The 22,026-nt window shown below is 33.7% G+C and overlaps 2 protein-coding genes and 1 pseudogene across 13 annotated transcripts; 2 read left to right on the top strand and 1 right to left on the bottom strand.

The window, feature by feature from the left end:
- The first annotated feature begins 1,592 nt into the window (after positions 1–1,592).
- LOC142610541 (acidic endochitinase-like) lies at positions 1,593–20,399 on the top strand. 12 transcript variants are annotated; one of them, XM_075782365.1, is made up of 8 exons: positions 1,593–1,856; positions 2,764–2,905; positions 3,027–3,092; positions 4,151–4,247; positions 9,410–9,572; positions 10,248–10,306; positions 13,004–14,019; positions 14,158–15,063. In XM_075782365.1, the coding sequence occupies exon 8, from the start codon at positions 14,194–14,196 to the stop codon at positions 14,914–14,916; it is 723 nt and encodes a 240-aa protein (XP_075638480.1). In that variant the 5' UTR covers positions 1,593–1,856; positions 2,764–2,905; positions 3,027–3,092; positions 4,151–4,247; positions 9,410–9,572; positions 10,248–10,306; positions 13,004–14,019; positions 14,158–14,193; the 3' UTR covers positions 14,917–15,063. The 12 variants fall into 12 exon arrangements, 8 of the variants coding, with proteins under 8 accessions (XP_075638480.1, XP_075638482.1, XP_075638485.1 ...); XM_075782367.1 differs by having other exon boundaries at positions 9,439–9,572; XM_075782370.1 differs by having other exon boundaries at positions 9,449–9,572.
- Positions 5,549–8,056, bottom strand: LOC142610538 (putative disease resistance protein RGA3). The gene has a single exon (XM_075782362.1). It carries the CDS (start codon positions 8,054–8,056, stop codon positions 5,552–5,554), a length of 2,505 nt encoding a protein of 834 aa, XP_075638477.1. The 3' UTR covers positions 5,549–5,551.
- LOC142610539 (acidic endochitinase-like) lies at positions 20,076–20,978 on the top strand (annotated as a pseudogene).
- Positions 20,979–22,026: the final 1,048 nt, after the last annotated feature.

A 22,026-nucleotide genomic window follows, 5' to 3' on the forward strand; every position in this document is an offset into this window, starting at 1 on the left:
AAGGCATACATTCAACCCACCAATCTGACAAATTTAACCCAATCCAACTTAATATGTCATTCCAAATTTGGGGGGGGGGGGGGGGGTTGGTGGGTTAATAGGTTAAATTGTAAAAAACAAAAAACAAAAAACAAAAAAAGAGTTGGATAAGATTCAGATTAGCAAAATTTTTTATACAAAAAAATTTAACTCAATCTATACTATTAATAAATCGAAAAAACATATGCAACTTTTAAAAAATATATATATTTTTTGATTTTATATATATTTGTTGGTTTGATATGTCTAGATATTTTACTATTTAGTTTTGATGAACTTGTGGGTTCTACCTAGCTCAACTGATAAAGTCTCTGATGGTTGAATAATAAATCTGGGGTTCAATCCCCGTCTATATCAAAAACTAAGTAGTGTATTGGTCTGATGATAATGAGCTATTATTAGGAGCGGACACCATAGGTTGAAACTTTCTCTAAAAAAAAAAAAAGTTTTGATGAACTTGAACTACTTGACTTAATTTTGCTAATTAATTCATACGCAGCTTAGAAAAATTATGCACAAGATAAAGACTTTTCTATGAAATACAAAGAGAAAAAGGCATAAGACTTTTTTTTAACACTTTTAAGAGAAGAAGTGTATTCTTAAGAGGCAAAATTGGATGGATAAATTAGTAAAAAAAAATAGTATCTTTATATAGCATACACTATGACCTCCTTTTCTTTATTGAAAAAGTTTAAAGTGAGGTTTATATAAGTGCACAAATAAGATTTAAGTGATGATGGTATATAAGTTAATAAAGTTTTTTTTTTTAATTTTTTTAATTTTTAGATTCCTCAAGGCTCAAGTTGATTGGGCTGGGTTTTATTTTATATTTTAATTCCAGCCGAACCCTATCGATTCCACTTAGCTCATTTTCAATATTTTTTTTGTAAAATTGAGTTAAAATTAGAACCAATAACAACTAACCACCTATGATTTTGTTGTAAAAATATTGTAAAATTGTTATGGACGTAGCACCTCTTAAATTGTATAGACACACAGCTCCTCAACTTAACCGTTATATGTGTGATAGAAGATGGGTTTGAGAGAGAGAGAGATGGAAATTGAAATTAAAATTGGAGAAAAAATGGCTTTCAATGTCGGGGCACATGACACTCCATCAGAGACCCCCTCAAATTGCCGTCGAAGTCCGCATTCCCTTCTCCTCAGCCAGCCACCACCTCCAACCCCAACTCTCCTTTAAACGACTAGTGGTAGCTTTGAACCAATGTTAGTTTTTTTATTAGTGTATATTATGGTGACTAGCTAACAAATTTTTACCTTGATTTGTTTAATGATTCAAAAGTTAAAAATATAGCAGTATTTTTGAATTCAATACAAGTAAAAGTCATGACTCATGAGTCAAAACTAAAATTTGTGGGTGTATTTTGCATCATTAAATTTGGTTGAATTGAGTTAATTTTAGAGTTATCAAGGTAAAGAAGTTGGGCTGGGTTTTTATTTTATATTTTAATTCCAGCCCATTTTCAAATTTTTTTTTTGCAGTACTTAATCTACCGGTAGCTCCACTACCAAGGAAATAGCCACCACCACCAAAATGCAATAAGTTAAAAGAGTTTAAAAAAAGTGACATTCTTGATTCTTCCTTCCAAAACGGCAAAACCATACAACATGACACATGTTATTGTTTGTGTGATAGATTATGGGATTGAAATTGAAATTGGGTTTCAACGCCGGTGTTGTGGTTGAAGTCCGCATTCCCTTCTTCTCCGCCAAAAAAGAAAGACTTGGCCAACCCTAACAAACATCATCAAGATTGCATCGCCATTAATGCCCACAGCAAAACCTCTGTTCACAAGGTTTGTTATTAGTCAATATAGTGTGCTAACAACCACGGTCACCTCGAGTTCTTTGTCCGACTCGGACACTCTGCGCGTGTCCTCTTTGTTTTGTGTTAGGGGGATTTTTTTTTTTTTTTAATTTTAAAAATTCATTGATCATTTCATCAAAATCTGTTAGCCAATGATGCAATTTAAACATTCATTTTAAATTTCAAATTTTACTAAAAACGTTGTCATTTCATTGATCTTATTGTTTGATAATTATATATATTTTTTGAGAAATAACATGTTTACAACAAATCTTAATTGGCAGGTTGTTACTAGTTGTTATTGTTAGATGCAAAAAGGTAATCATAGTATTTGGTTAAAATTTAAACCAATAACAACAAACCACCTGTGATTTATTATAAAAATATTGTGAACGAAACATCTAATTAAACATGTTGACTAGCTCATTTTAAACTGTTTAATTTGCTAAAAGATTTGGACCGAATTATTAGCTCATTTTCACAAAATGAAGTACTAAATTTATTAAGAATAAATCTTAAGGACTAATTTGACAATTGAGGTAGATGTCAAGAGACTAAAATTGAACTTTAGCATTTTTTTTTTTAAAAAATTTAAAAAAGATTCATTTGATTTTAGACATGTTTTTAAAAATTTTGACAGTAATTATTTATTTCTAAAACTTAAACTAAACATAAAATATGTCTATAGATATGAAGATATATTAGTCATTTAACATATTCTTTGTTGTATAAATCCTGTCCTAATTTGTCAAGAGTTATGGTGTTTTTGTGTCCGGTCCTATATTATCTGTTTCAATGTCTGTGTCAGTGTCAATCAGTGTCTTTGTCCACTCTCTCTAATATTTCAGAATGTGTGTGGTGATGATGTTGTTTTATCATGGTTCATGTACCCAAAGCTTCTCGAGCTAGTGGAGTTCAAGTCGAAGGAAGTGATTTCGTGGGAACCTACTCTACTTATTTTCATGATTGGCATTCTTAACACTGCCAAGTTGGTTTTAATTATTTCAATCCATCAAATTGCATCGTCTTACTTTCCTGGTAAGCTGTTACTATGTTATGCTAGATTATGTTTGAATGTCATTGTCTTTAAATGGAACTATGGGGAAGTTTATTAAATTTTATTCAACAATAACTGCTTTTGTTTTGTTTCATGGTGCAGGAGAAGATGAAGTGTGCTACTGTCGTCTCACTGCCTGGTGTTAGTCAAGATATTGCTGGATACAAGGTGAAGAGATTCTGTATTTTATGGTTTATTACCTTAGAAAGTAAAGAGAGACTGAAAGTCTAGTTTCACGTGTCTTTCACAGATATAGTTGATGTTGTTGCTTTTATGAGAAGCAAACTGATTGCAATGAATTTATTTCTGACTTAATTGGTTGATTGCCCCTACCCCCCAACCAGTTTTGCTAACTGTCTTACTAATTCTTATTTTTTATTTTTTTACTTTTGATTCTCTTTTTTAGCTGGCAAGCATCTGTAGGTTTACATGATTAGGAAAATAAACTATCTGGCTTAGGTATCTGGTTTTATTGCCAAATTGTGGTCTATGGTGTTTGGTTTATTTGGAGTTTGTTGGGTGATGTTGAAGAATGTTGTTGAGTTGTTAGCTTGCTGGTCTGGTCGATTTTGTTGTCATCGGAATGGGAATTTGTGGATGGTTCCCCCCCGCATTGTTTGATGTGGTGCTTATGGAGAGAGAGGAATGATTGGAATTTTGAGGATACAAAGAGAGCTATGCCTGATCTCAAATTATTTATCTTTAGAATCTTGTTGGACTGGATGTCAGCTTTGCATAGTCAGCCATTATGTTGTGTTTTTGATTTGATAGATTCATTTGTATAATTCGGCCAATTTTTTTGATATCAACAAAATTGCATTACTTATATTAAAAAAAAAAGGTTTGTAACAATCTAGTTTGGGACTAGCTTATAAGCTAGTTTTTTGTTTTTTAGCTTTTATTTACAATTTTTTAAAGCCTCACATTTTCTTACTTTTTCAAAGTACAAGTATATTTAGCATATTTTTGACAATAATTTTTCAGCAAAAAATTAATAAGTTATTCCCAAACTTACAGTAAATCAGTTGCATAAACTTTATTTAAAGACATGTTTTTAAGGTCAAGCTAAATCATCAATCATTTGCCTCTTTCCTTTTCTTTTTAAAGTCTTATTTTATATTCTATCTACTGTTTCCTTTCTCCCTCTGTTGTTGATCTGCTGTTGAATTCTTTTGGTTCAACATCTATGTATGTTTAAATGCTGACGTTGAATTGTTAAGCTGCAGATTGCACATCAGCCTAGCACATATGTCCTAGAAACTCCGGGTGTATTGGTTCCAAGTATCCCTGACATAGAGACAGAACTGAAGCTGGCTCTTGCAGGTATCATGCTCTTGCAAATAATTTCTCTTTAGTTTCTTGTTAGATTTCTTACAGTACACATGTGAATGTGCACAAACATATACACACAGCTACCTGCATGCTTTTTTAGTTTTAGATGTGCTAATCTTGCTTGAAAGATCAGTGTTGTAAACATTCAAAAATGAGTGAGTCTACAATCACGATTAAGAGAAGTCATAGACTACTCAACCTGAGCTGATTTGGTTGCAATAACGAAATTGGATTCAGCTTACCAAATCCTTAAATGCACGTGAAGGTTTTGTAAAAGATTCAATGGTAGGTGAGGAGCGAATTGCACAATATTTGCTGGCAGTTTTAAATACTCAAGGGACTCCCCTTCATTGGAAGCACTTGAACAATAGGAGACTGGAAGGGATTCAATAGGATTCTACGGAAAAACATGGGTACAATCTTAAAGAACAAATGCTTGAACATATTAATCCATGGATCTCTCAACTTTATACACAAGAATGTAGTTAGGGTAGTATACACGTAACACATTTATTTATTTACACATCTTACTTTGAATTACAATGACTTAAATGTTTATTTTTACATAAAATACAAAATGCAAAATAACATATTCATATATTTATTTACATCACTTAAAAGCAAATTAAATAAAGGAAGTATATATTTATTTACATCTTGTAATCCAAATTGTAATGAAGAAATGCTTACGAATTATGGAAGAAACTTGTGACTTTGAATTGAGCAACATCTAGATTCTATTGGTTGTGACTTGTGTTGAATTCCTGAAATGAAATTTGTAGTTATATAGTATATTGGAAACTAGCAGTGAGGATAATACTGTAAAAAATTATTATACAAAAGAAAAATAAATAAATAAAAATTTAATATGTTCATTTAAGATTTTATGTGTCAATATCTTGCTGCCCAAACTTCGAAACACAATGTTCTGTATGTTTCTTCTTCTTCTTCTCTCTCTCTCTCTCTCTCTCTCTCTCTCTCTCTCTCTTCTTCGGAACCAGTGTAGAGAATATAAATATTTAGAAGACCGGTTTAGTTTTGGAAATTCAATTTCATCCAAAAAAATATCGTTGGTTTTAATTTAATTTGAATCTAATTTGGACAAAGAGGGCTTTAGCTAATTTTTTATTTATTTATTATATTTGTATATAAATGAAATAGGGGGTTTGGGTTCATAGCAAACAAAAAAAAGAAAGTTGTAAAGACTATCTATAATAATAGGACAAAAATACTAATAAGAAGACAAATCTGCCCTTACCTCATCATCTTCTCTTGGTAAATTTATGCTACCCTCATCAAGAACAATCTGTGGTAAATGTGCGATCTTCTCTACAATTTCTACTCAAATCAGGACGACAAAAAATCAACAATTCTGTTAGTGCCTCCATTCCCTCCGGGATAGATGACAACTTAGGACAATTGTCAATCCAAAGTGTCTGAAGTGATTTCAGACGTGGCAGCCAATCTGGCAAAGCCGTTAAATTTTCACATCCTCCAATCCATAGCAGCTGTAAAGTGTTTGCAGATCCTTGGAGCCATTGGGGCAAAACCTCCAACTTTGGTAAATGGAAAAACATTAAATTTTGGAGGCTCAACTTGAGATCTTGATTGTCTTCTTCTCCCGCTACCTCCATCAAACTAAGCTCTTTACAATCCCTAATTATCAGGGTCTCTAGGGCAGTTAGGTGTTTGATACTCAGTGTCAAAGAGGTCAAACTTGGACAATTTCCAACCACCAATATTCGAAGATAGGTGAGGCGCCCCTCCTCCATTCCTTCAAACACACATTTTAGATTCACACATCTCCATATCCACAAAGATCGAAGAGAACTCAAGCAACCTACTGCATTCTCCGACAAGGAGGTATGCTTTGTTGTAACAACAAAAAGCCTGAGCTTGATTATGTCCTCTATACCTTTTGGCAACCGTTCAAGATTGTGGCAATTTTCAAGCAGTAATGTTTGCAAACTATGCAGCTTGCAAATGGAATCTGGAAGTTGCTTGATTATGTAATTAAATGATAGGTCGAGATATCTCAAATGTTTCAAACTTCCGATTGAACTTGGCAACACCTCAAATGATGAATTTTTCAGATCAAGCACCCGCAAATACTTAAATCCTGAGAAGCATGTTTCAAGTAAGGACATGGATTGGTCTGTTTGGAAAATAATAGTCTGCACTTTGCTCAACTTCTCTAATTGTGTTGTAACTTCTTGCCCATATTCTAAAAATGATAGGTGACACACTTCTGCAGCAAGGGCAGACTTCTTGGTCACTACTGAACACTCTCTTTTGGCAATTGAGAGTGCGAGATCATTGATAAGATCATGCATTTTAAAGGTAAAATACAGGATATTTTCTTGTTCAACATCTTGAAAGAAAGATCTCGACAACAACTCCTTGATATACAAGTTGCCAACATCTTCCAACTCTAGATTTTCATCCTTAGGTGATTGAAGAATTCCATGTGCCATCCAAAATTGAATCAAGAGAAGATTATTGAATACAAAATTCTTTGGGAAAATGGAACAATATGCAAAACATGGCTTTAAGTGAAATGGCAATTGATTGTAACTGAGCTTCAATGCAGGTAAGATGCCACTCTCCTTTTGATTTAAATTCCATATCTCATTATCTCTAATAGATATCCACTCATGTTCATCAACTTTTGAATAGAGTAGGCAGGCTAAAGTATTCACTGCCAATGGAATCCCTCTACATTTTTTGACGATTTCTTTTCCAATTTCTAAGAGGTTTGGATATTGTTCTTCTTCTCCTTCCTTAAATGCCAATTTCACAAACAAAGACAAACAATCCTTTTGGGATAGACCATCTAAATTGTAAGACTCTACAGTGCTCATAATAGTAGCAATAGAGCTATTCCGTGTTGTCACTATGATTTTACTTCCATTGCAACCGCCAAGTAACAAATTTTTCAATTCAATCCATTTTATTTGATCCTCATTCGAAACATCATCTAAGACAAGAAGAAATTTCTTATCTTTTATATGTTCTCTTAAACACATTTGCAACTGAACTATGCTCAAATTCTCATCAATACCAACTACTGATTTGAGGATTTCTGTTATCAATCTTTTAACATCAAAATCCTCAGATACACACACCCACATTTTCGATTGAAAATGTCTAACCACCTGTTCATCATTATACACCAACTTGGCAATTGTGGTCTTCCCCAAACCTCCAATCCCAACTATGGGAATTACACTAACATTTCCGTCAACATCATGCTGCATCAAAAGATTTATCATCTTTTTTTTGTCATCATCCCTACCAATGACATTTGGAGAAGGAATAAAGGGCTGGGTCATGTCCCTCCTGTGCATTGTTGTCTTCCTATCTTCAAGTCGTGCATCAAGATTGAATTTAGCCTTAAGAGCTGAAATATCATCTACCCTCTCCCTAATATGCTTAATTTTACGTGCCATTTCAAAACGGAATACAAGTGGATTTGAACCAGAAAAGAAATAACGCACCTTTTTGCGAGTGCTCCTGCATCTCTTCATTACTTCCTTCTGCAGAATTTGATATTGAAATTCATCCAGGACATTCTCCGCATCATTAAGGACATCTTTGAGCTGTCCTAGCCAATGGTTCAGCCTATGGTCACTTTCTTGCTTCTCCTCAGCATCTAAGAGTACGGCCTTAATGGCTAACCCGGTGCTCTCAAGCTTTTTCAGATCGCTTTGAACGCCCCATGCTGAGCTGAGCTCCTCGTAAATAAGGGATCCAAGCAGCTCCACGATCTTCCCTGCAATGCAATAGGCATTTTGAGCCATGTTCTTGTGGTGGTGGGATGGAAATGAATTTGATGGTTAAGTGAATCAATGCCTTTTAAGTATTAGCAGTTGTTTTTATTATAGAGCAATTCTGAGAGGGCAGATTTAATTGCAAATAAGTGAAGCGAAATTGTACGTTGGTGGATTTATTGCACCATGGATCCTGACTTGACTTGGCACACAATTCCTTTTAGGCCGTAGGCAAAGCATGGAATAGGAATGACTCAAGCATTGAGACAGAATCATTTTCCTTTAGGTGTAAGTAAATTAACTATTTGATACATACTCTAGTTGAGAATAGATTTGGTGGAATCTCATTATTTGTTTGAAAGAAAAAAGAGGGGGCTAGATAGAATCTGTGACATACTATGCAAAGAATGATGCATTTCTTTCCAATGTTGGCTGGTACAGGGGATATTCTTTGAGTTGATAAGGGATGTTGGCTAACGATATTCTCTCTTAAATTGAATATATGTATCCATACTAGTACTATGGATTACAACTGGCTTGGAATGGGGATTAGAATTGGATTCCTAGCTAGCAATTCAATGTATTACATCAGAGAACAATTCATATTGTCCACTTCTAACAAATTAAATCAATGATTGCAAGTGTCTACTTACTCAAACAATGGTAATTTTAATCATTTAACCACACAATTCTAACATGCTTAATTTGAAACAAATGATTAGTAAGTTTAGAGGAAAATGATCTTTCTTTTTCTTTTTTCTTTTTAAATTTTAAATTTATTTAGCTTCACTTGATGGCTTTTTAGAAAGGATGAGAAGCTTTTTTTATTTTTTGTGGCTGTAATGTTCTTTTGTTAATACTTTAAAAAAAATGAAGAATTGTTGAAAGAGTGAATGACAATAATTTAAGGTAGGGATAAATGAGCAAACAACACAACCTTGTTCTAGGGTGGTTGAGATGATATCAAGGTAAGCAAAAAAAATGTTATTTGATTTATAAGAAGTAAATAAGAGAAAACTTACAAGGAACCCTATAGACAATACATAAATTGGGGAAGACTAAATTCATACTCTTACAAAAACTAGTAAAATCATAATAACCAAACACCAAATCAAACCTTCTACTTCTTCCTCTCCTCTATTTCTAAGTCATATATGGCTGCTTATTGAAATCAATTCTTTTCTAAAAATTCTTTATCCAAGAAAGAAAATAAGAGAGAAAAAGAGATAGATAGAGTCAGAGACATAATTCTACTGCTTAATTAAGATTTAAACTTGTCTATCTATTGTTCTATACATCTCTATAGAAATAATAAAAGGGATATCAAAAAGACATTAGCATTTATATTTAGGGAAAGTGATTAAAGATGTGATGTGGGTATAGCGTTTTCTTTTTCATTTCTGTTGAGGAAGTGCTAGCCAGAGAGAGCTCAAAGCTCAGAGATGATGGAAGTACTCTGCAATTGCCAGAAAGCACCTTACAGCTTGACAGGTTGTGAGGATTTGATGCAGCCTGTGGATCGTTTGGTGCCTCAGATTATCTGCCTGTAAGTTTATTCATTTTTTTATTTATTCAAGAAATGTTGCATAGAATACATCAATACAAGAAAATATGTATATTATGTAGAATCTAGAACTGACTTTAAGAGAAGAAAAAGCACTATTTGGTTTATTAAACTTTAAATTTGCATAGTTTTCCAGGGCACATGAGTTGGACCTTAGCGCAGCCAGTATAGTTTGCTTGTCAAATTGGCTATAGAATAGAATTGTGAGAATGTGTCAATTTTATGGTAAATTGTGGACATGTATAATTATTCTTGGTAAAATATACATGTCATATATAATTATATATAGACACATTTTTTAGACATTTGACAAGAACAAACTATACCCTTTTAATTTTTCTTTTTGTTCTTTTCTAAATCATTCAGAACATTAGAAAGCCTTTTTTTCCCTGTAATGAATTTATCTTAATTAACACAAAGGAGTTACTATCTCTATTTGTCACATATGTAGGTCATATATTTCAAATTGAAACAATAATGATGATAGTGTACTAGGTCCAAACCAGGGAAAACAATACCACTATAAGTCAACTTATGACTAAATGGTCATGCTTAGGTGATTGATTTGCTAATAGGTGATTTGCCCTTGGATTTTTGTATTTTTATGGGTATAATTGGAATCTCACATTTTTGCCTAAACTGCCTTAACTGTCTCAGAGAGTTTGCCAAGGACAGTGTCCGCCTTGTTAAGCGCTGCCACAAGTTCGATTGCAAAGGTATCTCTCTCTCTCATAAGTTCAACATGCACTTGATGATATTCGTCCATTTTTGTGAGTAGTACTAATTGCATGCAATTCTCTGATTAAAGTAAATACTTATTTGGATGATTCAGGATTGGTTTCTAGAATTATCGTCATCTCGTTTAATTATGAATTAATTTCATGTATTGCTCGACATGAATGGAGGCCATTAGATTAGAGTCATTGTTTGTCAATTTGACAAAATCCAAACTTCAATTTTAGTCAAATTTCAATTTCATCACTCCACTATTGATTGGGACAATATTGTCCCCCAACTTCCAAAAATCTAAGTAAATCTAATCTAATACTATATATAAAAGCAGAAGCCTTTAAGGAGGTGCTGCCACGTTAGGAAAAAAGACCACTTAAAATGCTGCCACGTTTACAATTGATTCTTTAAAATACTGCAAGGTGCGTTTGGAAAGGCTCACTTAAAACACTGTGTGGGAGCCTCTTGGTATAAAAAGAAACTAACCACTTAAAACAAAAAACAAAAAGAAAGATTGTTACACGGAGAAAGGAGAGAGAGATGAGGCGCGCCGAAGACCCTAACACACAAAGAGACTGAGACCGAGACCGAGACCTAGAGATCCCAACAATGGTGACACTCAAATGCACACCTAAAGAAAGCCATCAACACCGTTACCATAAGATGGAGAGATACAGAGATAGAGAGAGATAGTCCATAAGGCACGTAGGAGTAGAGATTGAGAAAGAGAAAACTAAGTGTCATTAACACGTTACCATCAGATCGTCGGAACTACCATCAGTAAAGGTTTTCTTTTCTTTCTTTCTTAGATCTGGGTATGAGATTGGTTGGATTGAATTTATTTAAGTATTTGGATTACACTAGGTTTTGATTTTTTTTGGGGGGTTTTCATTGTAAAGAAACAGGATTTTTTTTTTTTTTTTTCAGATTATAGAAATCACTCAAAAATATTGGTTTTAGTTTGGGTACTTCTGTACCTAATCTTAACCAAATCGTTGGGATTAAATAAGTATAGGATTGAATGTTGCATTGATATTTATTTTAGGTTCTTTTGCTGTATACCCATAATCAGTAAAGTTTTTGTTTTTTTCCTTTTCTTTTTCAAATCTGGGGATTGAATATGATTTAGGTTTGAATTTTTTGGTTGGATTGCTTTAGATTTAGTTATTTGAGTTAAAAACTTAAAATGCAATTGAAACTCGAAAGTTTTGAGATACAGAGATATGAGAGACAGAGTTCATAGGGTGCCAAGAGATAAATATGTAAGGCTGGCCATAACCATCAGTTTTTCCTCTACCATCCATTCCCTCACCAGACTTAGACCACCGGAACCCCAATCGCAAAGAGAAACAGTTCACAAGGGGCACATCGGAACGAGAGAGACTCAAAGTTCTAAGGAAAAAAAATCAGTTCTAATTCTTATTTTTCAGATTTGCATATTCCTTTTTTTTTTGTTAATGCTATTGTTCTCTTCTTTCTTTCCTCTTATTCTCTGAATTCTATTTGGTTTTTCTGTTCTTTCTTACTTTTTATTCTTGGTCTGCAACCATTCTATGGCAGTTTCTGTTGAAAGGTAGAACCGCAGTTGCTGTTAAAAACAGTTTCAGTATCAAACAGGAAAAATTTGGGGCTTTTAGAATAATGACTTAGAGATTTGAGATTTTAAAGTAGAGAAAGAAAAATCAGAGTCTTCACACACAGTCAGATTGCCAAAATAGTTACCTGTAAAGTTCTGTTTTTAATTTTTAAAATCTTTGAAATACTTTGGTTTGATAGGAGCACATTGCATTAGAAGAAATTTTTGAAGAACAAAGTGGATTTTTAACAGAAAATGCTGAAGCCCAACTGAAGATTTTTGGCAAAAACAAGTTTGAAGAGAAGCCAGGAAGCACCACAGTTTTGAAAATTTATAATTTGCATTTTTTTTTTTTAGAATAATTTTCATAAGTTCATGATTTGTTTTTGAAGCAACTTGAAGATTTAATTGTGCTAACTAGCTTGGCTCTCGATTAAAATTTATCTTTATACTATTATAAGTGACAACGTGTGCTAATTAAAAAGTAAGAGCTGGCAAAAGCAAATTTGAAGAGAAGCCAGGAAGCACCACAGTTTTGAAATTTTCTAATTTGCATTTTTTTATAGAATATTTTTCATAAGTTAATGATTTGTTTTTGAAGCAATTTGAAGATTTAATTGCACTAACTAGCTTGGCTCTTGATTAAAATTTAACTTTATACTATTATAAGCAACAACATGTACTAATTAAAAAGCAAGTGTTGGGTGTTTTTTTATTTGATGAATTGCCTTGAATGTGTTTGATTATGGTTGTCAATCGGCCTTAAATGCATTAAAAATTATTTAAAACACCGTCTTATATTTTTATAGATTACAGAGATTACTAAAAAAGATTCACCCTAAAGTGTTCAAAATAGAAATCTTAAAGATTTCTTTTGGATCAAATAAGCTTTCTTTCAAAATTTTATTTTAGTTTTTCTTTTTGGTTATGTTATACATCTTTAATTATTGGTTTTTTGTTTCTGTAATGGACTCTGTGTCGAGGCTTCTGTACAAAGTGTTGTATTCTCTTAATTAATTTGGAATGTGTTGCGGTTTTCTTAATTAATTTGGATCGTGATGTGATTTTCTTAAAATTGTATATTTCTCACAAAAGCCACTGTTTTCAGTGATATCCAGTTTCCATGAAGAAGAAGGAGATAGAAGTAGTGAAAGTAGAATTAGTGTTGCCAACCCACCTTTGTTTCAAGAAAATCCAAAGGCAGGCACTAGAAACATCTGAAGCAAATCTTTCAGGTCGAGAATTAGAAGAATTTCCCTCCTTAAGAACCACCTGTAAGTTCTTGGAATGAAAGAAAATGTGGGGAATCTTTTCTTTCATTGGCTTTCCTTCATTTTCGGAAAAGCATATATATTAATTATTAGAAGGAATGATGAGAATGCACTATGCTAAACTTTTTATTACTCATGGTAGAAAGTGGTACTTGCTAAACGAGCCGACTATGGCTTTATATATTATATTAAATAGCTCAGGATTTATATTTAAATTATATTATTTTACTGTGGAAGTTGTCTACTGATTCAAGTACTCAAATTCTCTATTTTACCAATGTAAATTAGAGAAAACAGAATTGATGGAAACAGTCCACTTCTTTTACTTCAAGTTAGCAGTTAGGACTTCTATCGCTACAATGTTGTTTTGATTTTTTTTAATATGTTTTTAGTATGTAATGAACAATTGAAGTTTTATCATCATGGGTTTTATTTGGATGCCACAATATTGATTGTAAATTTGTGACTATTAAGACTTGATTTTACACAAATCTTTGAGTTTTTCCTGTTGGGTGATTTCACAAATGTTAGAATTGAAAAGAGTTGAAAAATAAGGATATAGAAAATTTGGATTTGGGAGAAACCTGAAACAAGAATGACAGGCCTAAAAGGAAGCAACTGAAGCACATATCGTGACTTCATTAACAATTAATTGATGACGTAAATTTTTGCCTTAAAAATTTATCCTTTTCCATATTTACCAATAAAAGTTGTCTTCCTAATTTATCAGTTAAGAGTACTCTTTGCAACGGTGGCTGGAATCTACAAACAAACACTTCTTAAAAATGTGACAACCAAAAGTCTTGATTGGTTCTGCAGTTATAAGTGTCAAGAACCTGGATGATAGCAACTGGTATGGTCCCAATAAGTACTTGGAAGATTCATTAGTTTCACATGTTCCCTCTCTCTTTTTCTCTCTAAAAAAAATTGGTTAATTCAGTTTAAATTTATATAATTTCCTACTAATATAGAGTGTGCTTTAAAATTGCAGAATCTGTAGCAATGTATAGATCTTCTAAAGTTAGATATGCGACTATTATGTACCTCTCTACAAGGTAATATATTTACTTCCCATTGTGATCCATACAGCAATGGCCGCACCAGCTTAAGCTCTAACATAAAATCATGTCAAGCCAAAGGCGTTAAGGTTATTCTTTCAATTGGAGGAGGGGCAGGGAGTTACTACCTCACCTCTTCTGAGGAAGCTAGACAAGTTGCTATTTATCTTTGGAATAACTTCTTGGGTGGACAATCCTCCTCTCACCTGCTCGGCAACGCTGTTCTGGATGGAATTGACTTTGATATTGAAGGAGGTTCCAACCAACATTGGGATGACTTAGCAAGATACCTCTCTGGATACAGCAATAAGGGTAAGAAGGTGTACTTAACCGCAGCTCCGCAGTGTCCTTTTCCGGATGCTTGGGTTGGAGGTGCCCTTAAGACAGGTTTGTTTGACTATGTCTGGGTCCAATTCTACAATAACCCCTCTTGCCAGTACAGTACTGGTAGTATTAGCAATCTTGAAGATGCATGGAAGCAGTGGACTTCAAATATCCCTGCTACCAAGATTTTTTTAGGACTACCTGCTGCTCCTGCGGCAGCTGGAAGTGGTTTCATTCTTGTAGTTGATCTCACCTCTCAAGTGCTTCCAGCTATTAAAAATTCTCACAAGTATGGAGGTGTTATGCTGTGGTCCAAGTATTACGGTGATCAATCTGGATACAGTTCGGCCATCAAGAGCCATGTCTAAATATTAAGATCACTATATGAGATTCCTATTTAAGTAACTTCCTAGATGGAGGGTTTGTATCTTCCATTAGTGTTATGTTGTCTGGATGTATGATTTATAAATATTATGTATAAAAACTTAAAGAATTGTGTGTTTTTGGTACATGTTCCCTACTTCCCTTTGGTTTTTCTTGCAGTCTTGCCTCCGATCTTGATGACATGCTTGATTAACATAGATGATTAGATACAAAAACATAGGCGGATACAACCATGGGGTGCTTAAGGCAATCCCCATAAACCATGCCCCTTGCAACCGCTGAGAAGAACCTCATTACAAATGTACTTGTTTTTTTTAAAAAAATAGGTTCCTCAAAAGTTTAAGACTCATACATTAGACTCAACTATCTAAACGGGTGGAAGACAGAAATGTATGGGATTAGTATCTTCTGCTTTAATATCATGTTAAATTACTAATTTTTCCAAAAGTATAAGCTGCTAGGAAATGATAAATTTAATCATAATTTTAACAGGTCTAAACTAATTTTCCAATGCAAAACCTGCCCAGATATTGACTTGAGTCTCTCAAATAGTTTTCTAGGTCCAAGGGCTAGACATCTAACTCCTAGAATGGCACAGGAATGCGTTATTTTCATAACAACCTAAGGTGAAGATCTCACGGTAAAAACCATCAAAATAAATGTGCACAACTTTCTACCCTTTTGTCATGAACTCATGATATTATAGAAAGCTCAATGCTGAGGCCTCTGGGTGTAAAATTTGGCCTTGTAACCCTTTCAGAACTCTAACTTTATAGTTCTCCATTTGATGTTACAAAAAAACCTTTGTGCTCTTTGGAAAAAGGGATCACCAAGAAGAGAATTTAGAGAGAGTTATATGGACGTGGGAAAAAAAATCCATGATCGACAGCACCCTTTTCTTCTCTGGATCATTTTAGTAAAGCCAGAAACATTGCATCTGAATAAAGCTCTTTTCCATTCATAGTCAACCAACATTGTTTTCAAATAAGTAGATCATAATGAACCCATCAACCTTTCCAATATGTAATATTCATTAACATAGATAATTAAATACAAAAACATAAGTTAATACAACCATTTGGTGCTTGAGGCAATCCCCATAGATTAAGTATGCCCCTTGCAACCACTAAGAAGAACCTCATTACAGATGTACTTGTTTTTGTGAAAAATAGTTTCCCCAAAAGTTGAAGACTCTCAAACATCAGACTTTAAGCCATTCCATTAACATCATACAATGTAGCAATCTAATGTAGTGTATACCTAGATGTATTCTCTAGGCAACAACTCACTCTTAGTTTTCCAACAAATGAGGATGCTTCTGTGAGGTACGACCTTCGATTGACCCCTGATCTTCAATACAAACCTTTTCAACTCCATGTCCTTAATGTCATATAGATAGATGCAACCATAATTCGTGTTAGTCTTATGCTTAAACATGTTTCTTGAACCAAACCTGTGCAGTAAAATCTTTCAAAATCCAAACATCAATTTGTATATTAGAGACATTATACACAACGGAAAGATACCCAGCCATCTCCAACAAAGAATATCTTTTCCTGTCAACCCCTCTCCAAGAGTTGGAAGATAAGTTTTCCTTGGTGTTTCATCATTCACATCCATAGAAATAACATATTCCTTTGAACTAACATCCCAATGCTAAACCTGCCCATATATTGACACAGGGTCTCTCCAACGAAATGTATCAAGGTTAAAAGGCCGCTCAAATGGCACTTCGAATGGACCAGGAATGCATTTCTATTTGTTATCGGAACAACCTAAGGTGAAAATCTCATATCCAAAACCATCAGCATACATGTGCACCACTTTGTACTCTTTGGTAGAAGGGCTAAATCCCAATGCTACTCCACATTTTTTATGTGGGCAGCCGGAAGGGCATTGAGGGAGTTTAACCATGCACTTGGTAAGAAAATTGATGACATTTAGCTTCCCTTCAATTTTTGAATCATGAATTAGAACCAAGCCATTGCAACTAGACCTAATACATCACATTCTCATTCCAGCAAAATCAAGTTTATCTTACTTGAAGTCAAGTTCTTTTTCATCCATTCTCAATGATATTGCTTTCAAATGCGGGTATGTCTTGACTATTATCAGCAATTCGGTAATACTGTGAATAAAATTCTGGGCAATGAACTTTTTGCTAGAGATTATTTCATTCCATAATTTGCATACATACCTGTACTTTTGAAGATATTCGGCTGGAATCTTCATTATAATGTTATAGATGACAAGTTCAGGAAAATTCGGGAGGGGATTTTGCTTTGCCTTGTGGTATTTCAGGAGGTTCTTCTCTTTCAACTTGTAGTGTGTAAAAATTTCTTCAGAGTCAAAGATGAAATTTTCATAAAGAATTGCAGAAGGATTTTCTTTTTCTTCTTCTTCTTCTTCTTCATTGCAGTATTGCAGGATGTTCTTCTTCCCTTTCAACTCGTACCTCATATTTGTTTCTCCTGAAAAATTGAATACTGCAATCAGATATGTACAAAGGGGGAATTTCTAAAAGCAATCTTATATTAGAAATATAAACTAAATGCACAATGTATGCAAGTTTACAGCAAAACTGAAGACAACTCCAATTGCTCTACTCGTCTGCTAAGAACTAAGCAAATCCATCTGATTCACAATGCAACAACAAGATAGACTGGCTTACAACAGTTTACTCTCAATAAAGTGTGGACAAGCGATTAAATCTTAGAAGTGGTCTTTAAGCACATTTAATTAGGGAATAGGTAATTCTTGCAAGGGCGATGCAATAAGTGGCATAGAGGTTGTGATCATTTTTTTCCTTTTTCATTTTTTTCTTTTTGATGAACGAAAAAACTTTCAATTAGACAATGTAAATATTTACATTTACAACTAGTTCAGCCACTACAGCCCCAAAACAGCACACCACCATGCCCAATAGTCCCAAATATTGAGCAATATACTATATGTCCATATCATTCACCAAAAAAAAAAAATACCCAGAAGAGAAAATTATCCAAAAGCACTTTAAGCAAGAGAGAGAGAGAGAGAGAGAGATCATACCTATAGTGAAGCAGCAAAGTGAACTGTTTTCTTTGATATCAACTCTGTTTAACACACATGTGGCATGACTGTCGTAAAATAAAAGCTTTATATACGAAACAGAGTTATAGTTGAAGAAGAAGAACGGAACCGACTTTATTTTCATATCCAGATTCAGATGGGCCGAGGTCAACACTATAAGGGCCCAATTTTGATTTCATCCGAAAATTCGATTTATGGTCTGGTGGGCCTACCAGTCTGACTTTTCGCTTCTGCTTAAAAAAAATAGAGAAATATTTAGAAGCAAATATCTTCTTCTTTTTTTCTTTTTTTAAATGACACTTAAGTCCTTTGATAATATTACTTTTATATTATTTTTCTTGATTTTCATTGTCATATAATACTATGGTATGTAAATACCATCTAAAGTCATTTTAGATGAGATTTTAATTTGAAAATTGTGTAATTTGATTCAATTTGTGCATATAAATGATCCTAAGGGATATATTTTTCAACTTTTAATAGAAACTAGTTGCAGATCTACGCAACGCATAGGAATAAATAATTATTTTGTATTGATATAATATATAATTTTTTCTCTATAATTTGTTGAAGATAATTTGTTCTCTCTAAAAATTAAACAGTTTCTATTCAATCCAATTAGGTCTACTTTGGTGCAATTTGGTCCACTTGGTCAATCTCAGTCCCCTTCTATTCATTTTATACTAATTATGCCTTAAATTAATTCTTTTGTAGATTTCCTTTTCAAGTTTAGCTAAAAAAAATTTCTTAATTTTTGGGTTGAAAAGTATGAAATTTTATTATATTTGGGCTAAAGTCTTTAGTTTTGAGTTAAAAAATACAAAGAAATTAGAAATCCGAGTCCTAAAAATGAAATAAAAATGATAAATATTCAAAAGTGTTATTCGGTCCACATTGGTTCTATTCAGTCCATTCCGTCCTCTTTAGTCCAATTTGGTCTTATTTGGTCCATAAGGTTCTATTCGGTCCTATTTAGTCCATTTTATCCACTAAGTATTATTTGGTCCATTCGGCCTTATTCAGTCCTATTTGGTCCTTTCCGACCACATTGGTCCCATTCTGTCCAGTGTCCACTTCGGTTCTATTTGGTTAACATTGGTCCTATTCGGTCTACTTCAGTCCTATTCGGGCAATTCAATCCACTCTGATCCTAATCTGTCCATTCATTCTTATTCGATCCACTTTGCTCTTATTCGGTCTCCTTCGGCCCACATCGGTCATATTCGGTCCACTTCGGTCCACCTTGCTCCAATTCAGTCACTGCCTCTAGCGTGATGTGGACAAACACTTAGGACAACAAACCATTCTAAGGTTTAAGAAAATCCAATCTAGCACCATTGTCAGAATACTTTGATTAATCTTCAAAGATATATACATATACACACGCACATTGACATAAAGACATTTAGATAACTCCAAATCAAAGTTCAGGATATGGAACTTACAGTTAGCTAATGTTGGAGACAAACAAGATGTGACAAAATCAACCCTTCAACCACACCAAAAAAAAAAAAAAAAACTTACTCACAAAAACCAAGAAATGTGACGATGTCAAAAGAATATGACAAATGAGGAGGACAATAATAGTCTCCAATCTACAATTCCGTGGGATTCAGATCCTCTAGAGTTCCTAGGGTACTCTACCTGTAGATTTCATTAAATCCTAACCGTTCTTTAATGATTTAATGGTTTAAATTCTGCCATGTCAGCATTTCATTAATAATATTCTTGAAATAATAAAATAATGTTGAAAACAAAACAATTAAGATTATTATTAATGAAATGCTGACATGGCAGAATTTAAACCATTAAATCATTAAAGAACGGTTAGGATTTAATGAAATCTACAGGTAGAGTACCCTAGGAACTCTAGAAGATCTGAATCCAATTCCGTGTACGTGTAATAAAGATTATTAAGATTAGGAAATTAAAGTAACCCTTTAGCCACGCATTCCTTAATTATCGTTATTAGGCCATCAATCACCTATAAAAAGCATGCATTACTTACTCAATTTGCATATATAGTCAAGCAAAGTATAAACAGTGCTAACTAAAAACTCTACACAACTTCAAAATGGCATTCAAGTCACCAATTTCAGTAGCTTTACTCTGCTAAGTAGTGCTAGCAATATTGGCAATGGTTCCAATGCTGGTGGAATAGCTATATATTGGGGTCAAAATGGGAACGAAGGCACTTTGGCAGAGACTTGTGCCACAGGAAACTATGCCTTTGTGAATGTAGCTTTTCTATCCACCTTTGGAAATGGTCAGACTCCCATGATTAACCTTGCTGGCCATTGTGATCCATACAGCAATGGCTGCACCAGCTTAAGCTCTGACATAAAATCATGTCAAGCCAAAGGCATTGAGGTTATTCTTTCAATTGGAGGAGGGGCAGGGAGTTACTACCTCACCTCTTCTGAGGATGCTAGACAAGTTGCTAGTTATCTTTGGAATAACTTCTTGGGTGGGTAATCCTCATCTCGCCCGCTTGGTGACACTGTTCTGGATGGAATTGACTTTGATATTGAAGGAGGCTCCAACCAACATTGGGATGACTTAGCAAGATACCTATCCGGATACAGCAATAAGGGTAAGTAGGTGTACTTAACCGCGGCTCCGCAATGTCCTTTTCCAGATGCTTGGGTTGGAGGTGCCCTTAAGACAGGTTTGTTTGACTATGTCTGGGTCCAATTCTACAATAACCCCCCTTGCCAATACACTCCTGATAGTATTAGCAATCTTGAAGATGCATGGAAGCAGTGGACTTCAGATATCCCTTCTACCAAGATTTTCTTAGGACTATCTGCTGCTCCTGCGGCAGCTGGAAGTGGCTTCATTCCTGTAGTTGATCTCACCTCCCAAGTGCTTCCAGGGATTAAAAATTCTCACTAGTATAGAGGTGTTATATATGCTGTGGTCCAAGTATTACGACGATCGATCTGGATACAGTTCTGCCATCAAAGGCCATGTCTAAATATCAAGATCACTATTTGAGATTCCTATTTAAGTAACTTCCTAGATGGAGGGTTTATCTATCTTCCATTAGTGTTCTGTAGTATGGATGTATGATTTATAAATATTATGTATGAAAACTTGGAGAATTGTGTGTTTTTGGTACATGTTCCCTCCTTCTCTTTGGTTGTCTTGCAGTCTTGCCCTCCTATCTTGATGACATGCTTGATTAACGCCCTCCATATTCCAAAACTTCATTTACTATGACCACTGATTTTTAAGACAGTTATTCATTTGTTTTAACATCATTACGTTTAAATAAATTGTATGAGGTTGATTATACATTTAAGCAATATATATATATATATAATTAATTATTCAAATTATTCATTTTCTTTTAGAGATTATCATGATAATCAAAACTCCTATCAAACTTATACTAAATATGTATAATTTATTATCTAAAATTTTTTGTAGAGAGAAATAGACTACTTGTGATGGGGAACTAAAAAATACAACACCAAAACGTATAAACCCAAATAGAGTTTTAAAAATCACAATGATTCATCAATATATAATAGAATTGCAAGAAAGAATAAAAAAATCAAGAGAGAGAATAACCAATTTTTCAAGAGAGAATAATAAAAAATTATAGAAAATAATATGAGAAGAAAAAATAAATAAATACCAATTTATCCAAGTCATGTTATGTAATAAAATAACATTATATTTTTATATACTATCTTTATAGTACAATATGATAACATCTATGAAATCAAAGAGAATAAAAAATATAACAAATTAAAAACACAAAAATTAATCACGTCAACCTGAAGTAGAGGTGCCAAAAAAAATCCACCAAAAATGATAAAAAAAAAAATTGAGAGAGAGAGAGAGAGAAATAATCTTTTGTGTGCGGAAAAACTATGTATAGAATGAGAAAAAGAATTGTAAATTTATAGTAAAAGGTGGGGAATAAAAAAAACCAAAAATAAAAGAAGATAAATGGATAGAGGAAAAGTGATATTAAGATAGATAGTAGTGGAGAGATGAAAATGTAAAAATGAGGT

Source organism: Castanea sativa, chromosome 9, assembly GCF_040712315.1.
Source record: "Castanea sativa cultivar Marrone di Chiusa Pesio chromosome 9, ASM4071231v1".
Lineage (NCBI taxonomy): Eukaryota > Viridiplantae > Streptophyta > Magnoliopsida > Fagales > Fagaceae > Castanea > Castanea sativa.

Bases quoted from the DNA above. Each gene is read 5' to 3' on its own strand.
- LOC142610538 (XM_075782362.1), bottom strand. From the start codon at position 8,056: ATGGCTCAAAATGCCTATTGCATTGCAGGGAAGATCGTGGAGCTGCTT.
- LOC142610541 (XM_075782365.1), top strand. From the start codon at position 14,194: ATGCGACTATTATGTACCTCTCTACAAGGTAATATATTTACTTCCCAT.